This window comes from Tiliqua scincoides, chromosome 6, assembly GCF_035046505.1.
Source record: "Tiliqua scincoides isolate rTilSci1 chromosome 6, rTilSci1.hap2, whole genome shotgun sequence".
Taxonomy (NCBI): Eukaryota; Metazoa; Chordata; class Lepidosauria; order Squamata; family Scincidae; genus Tiliqua; species Tiliqua scincoides.
This window is the reverse complement of record NC_089826.1, coordinates 19222720-19238666: the sequence shown is the minus strand read 5'-3', so window position 1 is coordinate 19238666 and position 15947 is coordinate 19222720. Positions and strand designations below refer to the sequence as shown.

Genomic DNA, 15947 nt, shown 5'->3' with positions numbered 1-15947 from the left:
CCCATTATAGTCAGTGGGCCTTAATCCCAGGAAAATGTGGACAGGACAGCAGCCTCAGAGTCCAATCATATGCATGTCTACTCAGAAGTAAGCCCAAGATAGTCAATGGGACTTACTCCCAGGAAAGTGTGGACGAGGTGGCAGCCTCAGAGCGCTACGCTATGCCTGTCTACTCAGAAGCAAGTCCCATTGTAGTTAATGGGGCTTACTCCCGGGTAAGTGCACACAGGGCTGCTCCCTTCGGAAAGTCCAGCAGAGGCTATTGGGCACGAAGGCACCTGGCACGAGCCCCGCGGGACTCAAAGGGGGCGGGGTCGGAGGAACCGGGTACACAGGGCGGGGCACCCCAGGCCTCCACGTGACCACAGCTCAGACCGGAAGCCTCGTAAAGTGGACGGGAGCATGAAACCGGAAGCAGCGTGAGGTCGCGGGACTGCGACGCAGGGAGCGCCAGTAGCGCTGGGAGGAGGAGCCGAGCCAGCCTCTGCCTCACCCCAGCCGAAAACCCGGAGAGCTTGGCGGGGGTGACGTCATCGCGGTGCGCCGCTGTTAGAGGCGCGTGAGCAGAGGGGTCGTCGCGGCGACCGTTGGTCGGCGGCGGTTGGTAGCCGTTGAAGCGGGTGAGTGGGGGAGGGGCCAGCGCCTGGTCTGTTCCTCTCCCTCCCCCCTCAGGCGTCTCTTAGCTGAGTAAAGGGTCACGCTTACTTGGGAGTAAGCCCATAATGGAGCTTACTTCTGAGGAGGCCTGCCTGGGATGGGCTTTCAGGCTGCCAGTCTTGCCTGCTTGCCTTGCCAGTCTTGCTTGCTTGGGAGTAAGTCCCATGGAGTACAATGGAGCTTACTTCTGAGGAGGCCTGCCATTCAGCCTTAGTTGCAGGAGTTTCTGAGGGTGGGAAGAGTCTGGTCTTGGGAGAGCTGATGCCGGAGGTTCCCAGAGTGGGCTCCCCATCAGAAACCATCAGGGGAGCCGCTGAGTGCCTGCAAAAATCCTGCCACCCAATACAGTGTATGGGATTGTATCCCTTATGGAGAGCCATCCACTGAAAAAGCTTGGGAACCATTAACTTAAGCTGTGCTATGGATATATTAAGCTTTTGAGTTAGCACCTGTTAGCATACGAGGACGCAGTCCTGACTGTGCCCTAAGCTGGCGCAAGCCATAAAGAACGTTTGTGCCTCCTCAGGAGTTGTCTGGGCTGTCGCAGGGATGTGTGCCTGCCCACAGAGGCTGCATCCATCCTCTGTGCTGACTTGGGGAGGGAGGCTTGCACTGGCCAAGCTCAGCTGAACACATCTAGATATCAGTATTTTTAGCTTCCTGGTGCCCCACATGTCTGGGATTATAGCTCTAACCACCAGTGCATGAGAACTTTTAGACATGTTTATGTTAATAATGTTCACGTTTTCTCTTTTGTACCCAGGTAGAAATTGTACAAGATATTGAATTCACAATTTGTTTCATCTTCAGAGACAAGCCAGTGAAAGTTCTTTGACGCTCATGACATCAGAAATGCCTCCAAACAACCTTGTGGCAAGCAAGGTTACTGCTGAGGTAGAAAATAATAAAGCCAGCATTGGTCAGACTGAAGCTAATGAGTCAGCATTGGGGAAAATTGAGTATATTGAAACTATGTCAAAGAAACAAAGGAAGAAACTAATGAGGCAGAAACAATGGGAAGAGCAGAGAGACATGCGCAGGTATGGTTTATCGCTTTTTGCATGGATAGGATTGATGTCTTTAACTCTGGGTAGGATCAGATTCAATTAAGTGACTGCAAGTAGGTTAGACTTGCACACTCCCTCCCCTGCCTTTCTTCTATTCCCTCCCAGTGGAAAAAAGGAATCACATAAAATGGGGAGATTCCATATTTGTTTTAATGCAAGATGTCTCTGAACCTGAATGATAAAAAAACTACTTTGATTTCTGTGAATACATTGCTAATGCATGTGATCTGCTCACCTAAGCCATTATTCCTACAAAAAAACAGGCAAAAATGTCTATATTGGTTCTTAATGAGAAATGAGAAACAGGAATGCAGTTAGGTGTATCTAATTTCTCATCTTTTAAATTTTTTTTGAACATAACTGTTCTTTGTATCTTTCAAATATAGAAGGAGAGAATTTATGCACTGGCTTTTCTTGCCCTTGGCAGTTCTACCCTACAGCATCTGACACACTCTGAAAGGAGTTTTGAACCCTGTTTTCAAACTCTTTATCTATCTGCACCTTTTAATAGATATCTTAGAGATGTTCAGTAAAGCAACTCCTGCCCCACCAGTATGGATGATGTTGAAAAGTTCACAGATGTGCAGAAAAGCCACCTCCTTCATGGCCAGAACTGGTACCAGTCAGAGGCTAGTGACTGCAAGAGTGTACAAAATCTTGATTCCACAATTGAAACTGGAACAGAGAAGACACACACATCCCTCTCATAACTTGAGTAGGAGATAAATTTGAGAAGGCTGCCCTGCTCTAAGTTTCACATGCATTTTGGAAATTATTTCTGTTCTTGCTTTTCTCGGTTGGTAATTTTGAGAATTGGGCAAGTGAGCACTTGTATATACTAGTAAGAGGGTTGTCTTCTCTTCAGTTACGATTGTTGCTCTTCCTGTGATGAAATCTGTTTTGTTCAGTTAAAATGAGCATAAGTCTCATGTGTCTCTCTTGGCCCACTAAACCAAGGTGAACTGGCTCACGTCAACCCCCCCCCCCTTTGAAGACCCTTGCTTTTAAATCTTCACAGGAAAACTTAATTATCATTGGCAAGCACCTAGTTTTGCAGCTGGTGGATGTTCTCCATGTGAAAGGGCACAGTGCTTAGAATATGGCCAAAAGTGATGATAAATTACTATGTGTGATTTTTCAGTGATAATGAAATAACACATGACATCTGTCCGCATTTCTCATTTTTGTAAAAAAAAACAAAACAAAAAAACCCCCAAAATCTGTGGAAAAAATAAAACCGTTTTCTAACACCACTACATTTTGGTCACTGTAAGTCAATGTTTCTCAAACTGTGGGTCGGGACCCACTAGGTGGGTCATGAACCAATTTCAGGTGGGTCCCCATTCATTTCAATATTTTATTTTTAAATAGATTAGACTTGATGTTACCATGGTATGTGACTGCATTTGGGAAATGTTACAGACCTGTACTTTTAACAGGCTGCTATGTATGTTCTTTTTAACTATGACAGTAAATGGGGCTTGCTCCTAGGAAGGAGTGTGTAGGATTGCAGCCTAGGATTGTGAAAAATGTCCCTGCTTGATGATGTCACTTCTGGTCATGACATCACTTTCAGTAGGCCCTGACAGATTCTCATTCTAAAAAGTGGGTCCCAGTGTTAAATGTGTGAGAACCACTGCTGTAGGTGGTAAGGCTGAATGGGAGGGTGCATGCATAATGATTGGCTGCATCTGCTGATACTATATCACCTATGAAGTACACTTTAAAAACGATTATATTTTATAAAAGTGCACCATTGGAATAAAAACGTTGCTTTCTTCACTTCTCATTTTTGTCAAATCCGTGAAAAAATAGAAACGTTTAAGAATAGCTATTACAAAATTTCTCTCTATTTCCTATTTAATACTGTTTTGGCATATAGTGTCGTGTCTACTTTTAACTTTAGCAGATATATTTATATAGTAGTTATGTCGTATACTTGGCTACGTTCATTATAACATGCGGTGATACTTTGCTTTTTAAAACTTGCAATCTTTCAGGCAGAAACGTAAAGAAAAACGCTTGAAGAGAAAACTGGAGCGCCAGTCACAGTTGGATTTGAACAGTGAAGGAAGCATGAGGAAACGTATGCGTAGGGATGTTGTCCCTAGTACCCTTCGTCTTATAATAGACTGCAGTTTTGACAATTTAATGGAATTAAAGGTAAATGAATGCAGTACTGCTAGAAGCAGTTTATTCAGGTGCTACAGTTTTTCTGAGATTAGTAGTAACAGAGTAATCAGTTCAGTCTTGGCAAGGAATTTCTAGAAGGTGGTGGTTCAGCCCTTGCTAAGGGTAGGCCTATCTAATGACATGCTGTACTAGAACAGCAAAATGAGGCCACTGATATTGTAGCTAATGTAGAGTGCATCTGTCCATTCTAAGATTATATGAACATAATGCAGTATAATTCTACATTTAATAATGAATAGGAGTTGAAACTACATGGTGAAGGGGTTTATTCTAATGATGGAAGAAGTTAATAACTTTTAGTACTTTGAAGTTGGACTATAGTTCAATTCTCTGCCCAGAAAAGTCCCATTGACGTACTCCTGTGTAAATGGCGATAGGATTGCAGCCTAGACTTCCATTTACTTGGTTTGTCAATTAGGCTGGTCTTGTTTTAATTGCAGTGACTTACAAAAACAGGAATCAAGATAGAGTTTTCATAGTAGTTTATAAATGTGGTCTTTGCAAAAGCACCTTTGAAACTGGTACTGTAGATATTTATCTCACAAAGTTAAATATTCTTCTCAGAAAATAAACTTTGTTGGTTAAAAGTTTCCTTTCTCTCTCTTTAGCGTCTCTGTGAATCTCTTGGTTAAAGCATTTTATGGTGCTTTCTCTGAAGGACAATATAAAAAACAAATTGTGTTGTATACAGGATGTCAAGAAACTTCACAAGCAAATTCAGAGGTGTTATGCAGAAAATCGCAAAGCACTTCATCCAGTCCAGGTACGTCACCCAAAAATAAGGTAGTGATTTCTACAAATTCAGGTCTCCCTAAGTGTGTAGTCAGATAAGTTTGTAAACTGACAGGAAAATATACGTTAATAAATGCTTAAAATCTAAATTACACTTTTGAGCTCTCAGGATCTTTCAGAGATTATACTGAGTTAAGAAAATACTAAATTTGCCTTTTTCTTTAGAGAGAGGGAATGCCTGTATTTTCTTCTGCCTTCTGCTCAGGGGGATGGGAGAAGAGAATATATTGGATTTCTCTGTTTAGAGAAGAAAAAAATCAAGAGATCTAAATAAATCAAAAGTCATGCTATCTGTGTGAATCTATCATGTTAAGTCTGTGGTTGAAGGTCTGTGGACAGAATACACAGGTGTCCATTTGGAAAAAGCACGCGCGCACACACACACGCATACAGGGAAATGGGGATTGGGAGAGGAGAAGAGAAGGGAAATATGGCTTATAGTAGGATATCTGGGTGGGTTTATGGATTACGTATGTAATCCTCATAACTCCAGGAGTTAAGCTCCTGGAGTGAGCCCCCTGCTGGAGGCTGTGGGTTAAGTCCTACCTGGGACTTAAAAAAAAAAAAAAAAAAGTTAAAAAAAGAGCCTGCCTGGGACTGAACTTTGAGGAGTTTTGCAGCCTCTATTGGCCCCCCTTTTGGCAACTAGCAACCAACCTTTATATTTTGCAGCCATGGAGCACCTTCCCACCTTAAAAAAAAAAAATTATTATTCCTCAGTGGGATTTGAACCCCAGGCCTCCAGCTCCAGAGATCTATAATTTAACCACTGAGCCACCAGAGGTCTTAAGTTCAAAGTGTTTGGAACTAACACTTGAGGCACTGATGGCCACCAGCTGGGCTGAAGACCTTATATATTTGTTCTGAACACTTTAACTACTGTATAGGCTTTCCTATAGCCCAATGGAGAGAGTTTCCTATAGCCCAGTGGAGCACCTCCCCACCTAAAAAAAAAATGGGGTGATTCACTCCAGCTGTGGCAGGAGTGCTTTTGCTACCAGGGATCTCACACGGGATGGACGTGTGTGCGTGCGCGTGCGCATGTATAAAAAATGGTTTTAAAATAAATAAATAAATAAAAAGTTGTGAGTTCCTGCACCTATTTTTTTACAAAAAAAGCACTGACTACAGCATTTTGTTGCAGGTCCCACTTCTATAGGCTTAATAGAGAACATTGATACAGAACATCATGGTGTTAAGGAGAGTATTGCAGGAAAAAGGGTAGTTAATGCTTAGGTCTGGAGTGATGACAGTGCACATTCTCATGAATGCTTCAATTCTTAACAAGGGTACTCTAATATTAGAGTGTTGTTGTTTTTTTGCAGGGTGTCTTGAGGGAGAACTTCTCTAATCAGTAATCCTTTTGCACCTCTAATTCTAAGTAATAGTTCTGTTTTGAGATGATGCTAAAATAGTAATTTTATCTTAACACTTCATTAATATTTGCTTGGAAAAATAGGCTAGGACATTGGGTATCTAGTTAGGAGTAAGACAATAGATGTGGATATTGTACATAACACTTTTGCCTCTTTGCTTTCCAAAGTTTTATTTGACCAGTCATGGAGGCCAGCTGAAGGACAGCATGAATGAAACTGACAAGGGTTGGGTAAATTGGAAGGTAAATATTTATTTATTTATTTAAAAGGTTTATATGTACTTTGATCAAATATTACCATGGGAATACTGGGAAGTTTCTAATTTGTTAAGTTGAAATAAGTGAGTTTGGGGGGCACATGAGTAGGAGAATGCTTCTAATATTGTCAACTGTCTTGCTGTTGGCTTATTAGATATGTTAACTAAACTCTTCTTCTACTTCCCTACTTGGCTATCTTCCTTTGTCAGTAAGAACTGGTGTCCAGACTTTTTGGCAGGAGGGCCACATAATCTCTCTGACACTGTGTCAGGGGCTGGGGAAAAAAACAATTTACATTTAAAATTTGAATAAATTTACATAAATGAATATATTAGAGATGGAACTTACATTAAGGAATGGAGGTCTTGCAATAGTACCAGGCCTATAAAAGGCCTTGCAGAAAGCAAGTCTGGCCTTTCCGTCACTGCCACTGCTGCATCACAGATGTGAAAGAGCAAGCTGTGGAGCTTAACCAGTAGCCCTACACTGAGAGCAGTTGCCTTGGGCCAGCACGGGCTCCAGAAAGTCTCTGGAGGGCCAGAGGCTCATTGGAGACTGGGGGCTCTCTGTGGGCCAGATTGGAGGGCCGCAAGTGGCCCCCGGGCCGTGGTTTGGGCACCCCTGACTTAGATGAAGAGGTCACTGAGTATTGCTTCATTTCTAGATGTCTGGTCAAGGTCGACATACTTGAAGACCAATGAAAAGTATTGTGAATATATAATAGACCTGTGAGGTTCTTTACAAAAGAATCTAATTGCAACTTTATGAATTAGAATTTCAGAGAGTTCTGCTATTTTTGAGGACTATGAATTCATGCTCCACATCCTGGCTGCTTGGGACAAATTTCTTGGTTAGGAGTGGGTTGGTACAAAAGTACTGCTCAATGTATGTTCTTTTTGCCACTTTTTCTTGGGATAGATAGGCATTTGCCTCAGAAATGAGAATAGAGCAAGAGCAGTGTCATGGATAAACTGTTGGATTTGGAAAAGATAAATTTGTTCAAAATTTTCTCCATGATTGAAGTTAACCCCCACTAATCTTAGTGAAACTACTATTTCTCAGTTTAGCCTAACCTGCAGGTTTGTTACAAGGGTACCCAAGTCCTTTGGAAGAAGAACAGGATGCTAATGTGAAGATTGTTAGAAAAGTTATAAACTAGCTTCTCCTTTGATTAGCACAAACCCTTATGACCAGCTTTTCATTGTTATTGTTGTGTTCCGGAATGTAGTGGATGGAATCTTTAACAGTCTGGAATGTAGCTACTTTTTGTAACTGAATCTACAATTTTATTCTGATTGTCTAAATCAGGTGTGCCCAAACCCCAGCCTGGGGGCCACTTGCGGCCCTCGGGGACTCCCAATCCGGCCCGTGGGGAGCCCCCAGTTTCCAATGAACCTCTGGCCCTCCAGAGACTTGCTGGAGCCCGTGCTGGCCTAACACAACTTCTCTTAGTGTGAGGGTGACTGTTCAACCTCTTACATGAGCTATGGGATGAGGGCTCCCTTCACTGCTTGCTGTTTCACATCTGTGTTATGAAGTGAAGGAAAGGCCCGCCTTGCTTTATGCAAGGTCTTTTATAGGCCTTAAGCTATTGCAAGACCTTCATTCATTCATATAAGTTCCATCTCTAATATGTAAATTTTATGTAAATTCATTTATGTAAATTTATGTAAATCTATTCAAATTTTAAATGTAAATTCTTTTTTTTTCTCAGCCCCCCACACAGTGTCAGAGAGATGATGTGGCTCTCCTGCCAAAAATTTTGGACACCTCTAGTCTAAATGAAAAATCTTTAGTATTTGATATTGTGCAAAATTCTCTCAAGGAATTGGCACTTTGCAGTTACAGGTGGAGTTCCGTGACTCATTTCGATTAACACAAATTCCATAGAGTTATGCAAATACACTGCAGCCTGACACTTGGGGCTGGAAGGAAACTAAGGCAGCTGTTATCAATCCCCTCCCCTCCATACTCAGCCCATTGCCAGCTGTCCTGCTTCTTTCACAGGTGGGATACTGAACTTTTAAGCAGTCCTATGTTTCTACTCAGATGTAAGCCCCATTGTAGTCAATGTAGTCAATGGGGCTTACTCCCAAGAAAGTGTGGAGAGGATTGTAGCCTAAATCTCATGCTTTGGTTGCTGGGAAGACTTGCTTGTGTTGGTGATTGCCTGCACCATCTGGGGGGGGGGGAATTCAGCAAACACTCCCTGCATTTTTTAAAGCAATCCCCTCTGTTGCTACCAAACCTGCCCCTGTGTGTGTGTGAGTGAGTGAGAGAGAGAGAGAGAGAGCACGAGCGAGCGAGAACTCTACCTTGCTGCACATATTCTGGCTACAGAGGTTTTCGGCCCCCCTTCCCCTTTTAAGCCTTGGCTGGCTTAGGGGCTCCAGGAGTGTTACTGTTCCTTCGCAAGGGGAGCCTCTTCCATGGCTCCAGGGCTACTTCCCTGCCTGGGTGAGGCAGAGCCTTTTTGCAGTGTTTTGGGCTGCCTGAAAATGGAGGAAGATGCCAGCTGTGACTTTCAGTTCCTCTACCCCATTCTTGTTGAGACAAATCTGCAGATAAAAAATCTGTGGATAAATAGGCTCCACCTGTACACTGTTTTTGGTACTGTGTGGTCTGATTACCCACAATTCAAGTCTTAATTCAGAATCAGTCATGAAATACTGATATCTTTTAGGTTTGTAGATAACTTTACTATTTTAACATTTCTGTATGTCTTGAAGGATATTCACATTAAGTCAGAGCACTATAGTGAACTGATGAAGAAGGAAGACCTTGTGTATCTTACATCAGACTCTCCTGAAGTTCTGAATGAACTAGATGAGTCCAAAGCCTATGTTATTGGTGGCTTGGTGGATCACAATCACCACAAGGTACTGTAGATACTCAAGTCAATCTCACAGATAAGTCAATGGCAGTCAAGCCAAAAATCATGGAATTTTCTATTAACTTTGGAGAAATCGGGGGTAGAACTTGGGGGGTGTCTGACTATAATTCTAGGGCTCTAATTACTGAAATGGCAGAGAGGGAAATAGAGAGAGTGCAGGTTTAAAGAACCAGGCTAGTCTATGATGATGATGAGATGCATGCTATCAACCTGTGCAATTGGGTTTATTAAAAAGAAACTGAGAGGACTTTGCAGGAGCACACAAGAGGCATTTGTTTGTGTTTGCTCTTCAGCTCTTTTCTCTACAAGTACTCTGTATCCATTGCTCATGTTGTAGTGTGATCTACAGCTAAAGCAGTGTCAGCAATGTATCTTTGATTGCCAGAGCTATTAGCAGAACATCCTCTCTAGTTCTGTTTTGTTTGTTTCAGTACTGCTAATGATTTACCAAGGATAGACTGCTAAGTAATGTCATCCCTGATCAAAGTGTGTTTAACATATACAGACAAGCTGGACAAAATTAAGGGAAAATGTTTAGAGTGTGCAAATAGAGCAAGCTATTGAATGGTTGGTATGTTTGCCAACATGCTCTTCTCTTAAAAAAAAGCTCTGTGGCCTATATTGGGTTCCCAGTTGTCTTCTATCTAGGCAGAGATCAAGGCTACACCAATACTATAGGATTAGAAGCCCCCCTCCCAGATGGTTAAGCAACTAAAGTATATACCATTGTGTCTTTTAAAATTAGTGTTATTTGGGTTTTTTGTTTGCTTTGTGTTTAGCTTTTTCTCTTTTGCATAACTGCTTTAAAGTAGATGAATTTGAGAAGATTAATGACAGAAGTGGGGCTCACAAGTGGGGCCAAAATGAGCAAAGTAGAATCTGGTTGTACAATTAATTAGCATGCATACAATTAGAATGCATACATAATATTTTCAGGGAAAGGCACATTTAAAAGGAATTTGCCAATTTCTTGCATAGTTCAGGTTGTATTTACTCATGTCAACTCTGTTGACAGGTTCACCTTGTAGGAGCTGTTGCTTGCTTGTTGGAGCACTTCCCCAACTTGTTTGTTGGTTCATATATACAAGTCATGAGCTGTAAAAAGTTTGATGCCCTTTTCAGTTTTTTTTATTGTAGTTACAAAGTATCTTGTTAATTGCAAGAGCCTATTCAATAAGGGTTATATTGAAATACAGTACAGGGTTGATATGCAATAAGTATATCTAAGGTTCTTCAATTCCTTGCTAATATCCAACTGTGATTGCAATTGGTGAATTGGATCAATCTTCCATGTCTCTTGCTTGCAGGGAATTACATACAAAAGAGCACAAGAACTGGGTATAAGTCATGCACAACTTCCACTGGGGATCTTTGTGAAAATGAATAGCAGGAAGGTTCTGGCGGTGAATCATGGTAAGAGGAAATTGAAAAAATATTGGGGATAAGCTCATGAAGATTAAGGATAACATTGATTTTTATCTACCAAACTTGAAAGTGGTTAATTTGTTGGACAACTTTTGGGCCTTTGTTACTATGCATATGTTTGTGGGATATGCATCACCTGGGATTGTTGTCATATGTCTTCTTATTGCATCATATTTTTTACTTTACCCTCATTCTTATTTATCTTTAGGAAATCACTTCATAACAGTGGGTGGAAATGAATATGATAGTTGCCCTAAAGTAGCTGTACTGAGGAAATATGTTTGTGTATTATGGATGTGGAGTATGATGTTGAGGGGTAATCTCTAAGTGATTTTAGGCTGCAGTCCTAAAGGCTGCAGTGGGAGTTACTTCTAAGCAAACATACAAAGGTTTTGTTGTAGATTCTTATACTTCTTGAACATTTGTTTCAGAATTTGCAATTTAGCCAGTAGTTGCCTTTCACTCTGTGCATGCTTATGTGTGCCATGCATGTTGATGGCTTTATATAAATAATATAATACAAGTGTACTGATTATTATCTTGGCAGCAAGTTGCATTTTCACAGCAGGGAGCTCTACTTGCTTTTCTTTCTCTACTTCTTGTGCAATTGACTTCAGTAGTAACCCAATATTTCTATATATTTGGCTTATTACTATTTTTGATAGCTTTTTCTTTCTGTAAAGAGAAAGAAAACATGGTTATAAAGATCATCAGCTGTAGAATGGTGTTTTTGGAACTGTGGTTTTAAATGTATCAAAATTACAGAATTCAGCAGAGCTGGGAAATATTGGTAGTTCCTTCCTACAGCAATCTCATGTTGCTCTTTTGTGCCAATAGTATTGAAAATGCGATGTAAATTCAAATATTGACTTACATGTAGTGCTTGAATTGCTGAGCTTGATTATGTAACTACTTTTGCAATTATTGCAGATAGTTATATTTGGTAATTTGAACCTATCAAAAAGACACTATCAAATCTATCAAGACACCATGTATTTGTGTATTGTAATATGTGATTTTTTTCTCTTGTTTGCAGTGTATGAGATTATTCTTGCATACTTGGAAAAGAGAAACTGGGAGGAAGCATTTTTCACAGTCCTGCCACAACGAAAAGGAGCCAAATCACTGAATGAAATAACTGATGCTTCTACATGCAAGCCACAAGAGTCAGAAGCTGTCCAGGATGAAGACTCGGATAGAACCTAGGCTCCAGCTAGTACTAATATGCATAAAAGGGCCAAAGATGGCACGCGGGGGGGGGGGGGAATGGTGTGTGGAAGTGAGATGAATGCACATTAAAAATATACTGTTTTAGGGCCGAATCTTGCCCACTTTCAAGCACTGATGTAGCTGTGCCAACAGAGTGTGTGCTGCATTCTGTGGTTATGGGGCAGTGATGGAAGTCTCAAGGTAAAGGAATGTTTATTCCCTTATCTTGGGGCTGCATTGCAGCTGCATTAGTCCCATAAAATTACATAGGATTGGGCCCTAAATGACTTGAAACTGCTTTATAGGGTAGTTCACAGCTTGGCTGGCTGTTTCAAGCAATGAATTTCCATTGACTGATCTAGAGGTATATCTTTACCTCTGAAATACTTTACATCAGTAGCTTTTTACTAAAGGGCAGTTGCAGAGACCTTTATGTTTCCCAAGGAAGCTGGTACTTATTTTCCTCTTTAAATATTCTTATTTAATATTTGCCAAGAGGTAACTTTTTTTCCTTCAGAAGCTGGTAACAGAATTTTAGTTATGATGAATATTGAATTGACTGAAACAGTTGTGTTTGTACCTTTTTAAGGTTTGCTTTGTCCCTGCCTCAACTGCTACTCTCAGATTGCCCTGCTCTGCATTTTTGCTTTATTCTTGGCTGTTTGGGAGCTCTTCTTGCAAATCCATAACAAGTATGGAACTGTATTGTTCCTTGTGATGCATGGGTGGGAGGCTTTTCAATTCTCTCAGTTTTTATCTTAAAACAGAACCCTTCTAATCCAGGATGTCGAAGTTAAATTGTCTTCTAAACTTCAAGGGTCAGCGCTCAGATTCATTCTACAGATTGGCTCTGTTGAAGATGACTTTGCTGCATTGTAGCATATTTAAGGGCCCTTACTCTCCCCCGGCTTCTTCCTGCAGTGCAGCCGCCTTCCTGCACTGTGGGTGCCATCCAGAATCCAAGTCCACGCTGCAACTCCTCACTATGCCAGTTTTCCTCCAGTTTCCACAGAGAGCTGTGCAGGTGTGCTATCTGCTCTGTTTGCTTCATCAGGATGGCTTAGGCCTTCTCACATCATCCCCCACAATGAGGGAAGAGGTTGTGCTGTGACAGCTCCTGTGCAATTTGTATAATATGAGAAAGGCCCCCAAGTGATATTGCAGTTTGACTTACAGTTGTTGAACAGAACTTCAGATAGAACAGAAAGTTGTTGCAATACTTTAATTGGCAGTGTATGAAAACTGCTGTACTGTACGTTTTGTAACTGTTGTCTGTTATAACATCGCAGGGACTTAGCAAACATAATTTTGGATCCTCAAAGGGCTTCAGTTTTCAGGAATTCAGAACTTTGTAAATTCCTGCTTGTTACAAGATCTTGGCCTGATATAGCCACATCAGTGGATTTTAAATTTGGCTGCAGTGTAACCAAAGGCTTGCAAGTTAGCCTGATAAAATACTATGAACTATGTAGTGCTCTGATGTAGTTGAATTTTTGTGTATTTCTGTGTTAAACCCAAGTCAACTTTTATTTTTAAAATTGCTAATTGTGGGACTAGTGCCTATATTTTTGCCAATAAACCAATGGCTTGAGCAGCAAATTTACAGTTGTTGGTACTCCTTTGTAACCTAATTAATGAATATACAAACTGTGTAATTTTATTTGTGTTCTTTTTCTTCCTTGAAATTGAAAGTCCCTCAGCTTCCTTCAGGGGGCAGGGTGTGCTTGTTTTGACATGAAATGACATAAAAATGTTCTCAGTTACTAGTATTGCTTGTTAAATAACTAGTTCGCTTTAGAAATATGTGAATTTTTTTAATGAGGTTTTTTCTTCAAGCTGAAGAGCTGCATCTTCGTGGCTCAGTAAGGATTTTAAGTCCCAGGTCCAACACTGTATAAACTCTTATAAGAAGCCTTGCACAAGTCTTTCATGTAGTCTTGTGTGTAATATGTGCTGCTCCCTTTTAGTAATTTGCTTGTTTTTTGTTCAGTAACAAATACAATCACCCAGGCAAGACAGCAGTGCTACACCTCACATGCAATAGTACATTTCTGGCTGCGAAGCTCACAAGCACAAAACCAAGTGCTCATGGAAATAACTTTCATTCTCTGCTTCTTTAACATTCCGTTTTCTAAGTGAATAGTTGATTGTCAGCAACATCCATAACATTAGGAATACATATAGTATACTGGGCATGGCGCAGGTTTTTTTGTTGTAATGACTAACCAAATCTCCAATGATATGTTAATAGCTCCCTGCAATGTTGTATAAATATATGCAGGAATATTAAGTTGCAGTCTGAACACTTATATGAGGTGTTTGACATGGATGTATGACTGTATATATCAGTGTATCTGAGGCTTTTCAGTAGCTCCAGACAGACAGGACCCTGAAGACAGCAGACTCAGCTGTTAATGTCTGGGAGAGAGCCAGTGCTTGAAGATAGGCCATATCACTTTTATTATAGCACAATGAAATGTGACCATCTCACCAGATATAGTCCTGGGTCTCATTTCTGTACTTAGACTTGTTTTGGTTCTGCTTCTTTTGGTGCTCAAGGCAGCAAAAGAGCAGGTGCACATGGGTATTGGGTGGAAGGGGAATTGGAGGGCATAGGCATTATTTTCTTTCATGCAGCTTGAAGCTAGAGTAAATAAACAGTGTGCTATGCATTAATTTGGAATGCTCAAATGTAAGGCCAGGGTCCAAAGGCCATGTATACTGTTCTTCACACGCACTGGGGTTTTACCAGCCCCTTCCCACTGCAGCCATCATCCCCCCCCCATCCCTCCAGCTATTTCTGAAAGTCAGAAATCCTCCAGATTTCTGTGTTCCACATGACACAAGGTGTTCCACATGACACAAGGAGCTGAAGTCAAAAAGAGAAATGGGCAATTGCCATTCCCAAGTAATGTGGTAGTACTATCTGACCAATGAACATATTGGTCCAGTGGCTTCTCTGTGGAATAAACACCAATCACATTTTGTAGTAAAATAAATCTTGACATATTTGGCTGTGGATGCTTCAGTTCTGTACTGGACCCTTCTGCTCTGTAAAAAGTTTTTTGGCTATCAGGATTTTCAGAAGTAACTCTTTCTCTCTGTTCATTACATTTGGATCACTAAACATCAGAAATGCCTTCCAAAACCATAAACTTCCTGTTTACAGTCTAATAATGCCTGCCAACTTTGCTGCCTGTGTGTCTAAGAGAGAACACAAGTCTATGCCTGGATCTACTTATTTGGTGCCCTTGTTCATGTTTAACTTCTATACAGGGTTCCAATGTATGCACTGTATTCTTAAAACGAATGGCTCTGGTATAATGTCACTCTTGTAAATGGATCCTGATCCTGCCTTGCAAATGCATCCTTGAGTTTGTAAGTTTTGGGGCCAATTTCTCTTGCTGAAAGAAAATGCAAAATGTTGAGCCTCGTAACATTCTTCTTTCCAAAATGAGAAGTGTGCACCTGCACCTGAAGACAACAGTTGGAATAATGCAGGTAGATCAATGCAATTTGATTATTATGGAAGCAACATGCCTTACATTTCTGCCTGAAGAACACAACTTCCATTCTTCCCAGCAGAACTTGGTCCACAAAAGACTTTATGTGTAGTATTTGCCCAAATGTTACACATTATTCAATGCTAGTGTTGGACTTGCAGTTTGCAAAATGATATTTTTGTCCGTATTCAGCTGTGTTCATATGTCTACAGCTAATTACTCATTTCCAAAAAATTGACCAGGTTATGTAAACTTATTTCAGAAGCAATGGTCATTTGAACAGTGTTGGCACTCTTTTTCTATACCAAGAGGGCAGACTGAATATGGTTGTACCACACTGCATGCCTTTCTACTCTGGGCATTAAGTTCTTGGGTTAGTGCAGCAGAGCTACTGAATAGCTGGATTCTCTTGGAACAGCATACTGATGGCTTCCTTAGCACTCTTTCCTCAATGCTCGAAAAACTGTGGAGATGAGCTCCACTAAAATAAGTGGATTGGGGTGCTACTGTAGGATTATAGTTGCTTTGGGCATTCTAGATCTGGAATGAGACCAAGGAAGCTGTAGTAGGTGGTT

The 15947-nt window shown here is 41.0% G+C and overlaps 1 protein-coding gene across 3 annotated transcripts; it reads left to right on the top strand.

Annotated features, from left to right (window-relative positions):
* Positions 1–436: 436 nt before the first annotated feature.
* Positions 437–13457, top strand: TRMT10A (tRNA methyltransferase 10A). Of its 3 annotated transcripts, none has more exons than XM_066632135.1 (8): positions 437–620; positions 1468–1697; positions 3725–3887; positions 4609–4680; positions 6253–6327; positions 9072–9221; positions 10543–10648; positions 11697–13457. In XM_066632135.1, exons 2-8 carry the CDS (start codon positions 1498–1500, stop codon positions 11864–11866), a joined length of 936 nt encoding a protein of 311 aa, XP_066488232.1. In that variant the 5' UTR covers positions 437–620; positions 1468–1497; the 3' UTR covers positions 11867–13457. The 3 variants fall into 3 exon arrangements, with proteins under 3 accessions (XP_066488232.1, XP_066488231.1, XP_066488233.1); XM_066632134.1 differs by having other exon boundaries at positions 1421–1697; XM_066632136.1 differs by lacking the exon at positions 437–620 and having other exon boundaries at positions 1581–1697; positions 3729–3887.
* Positions 13458–15947: the final 2490 nt, after the last annotated feature.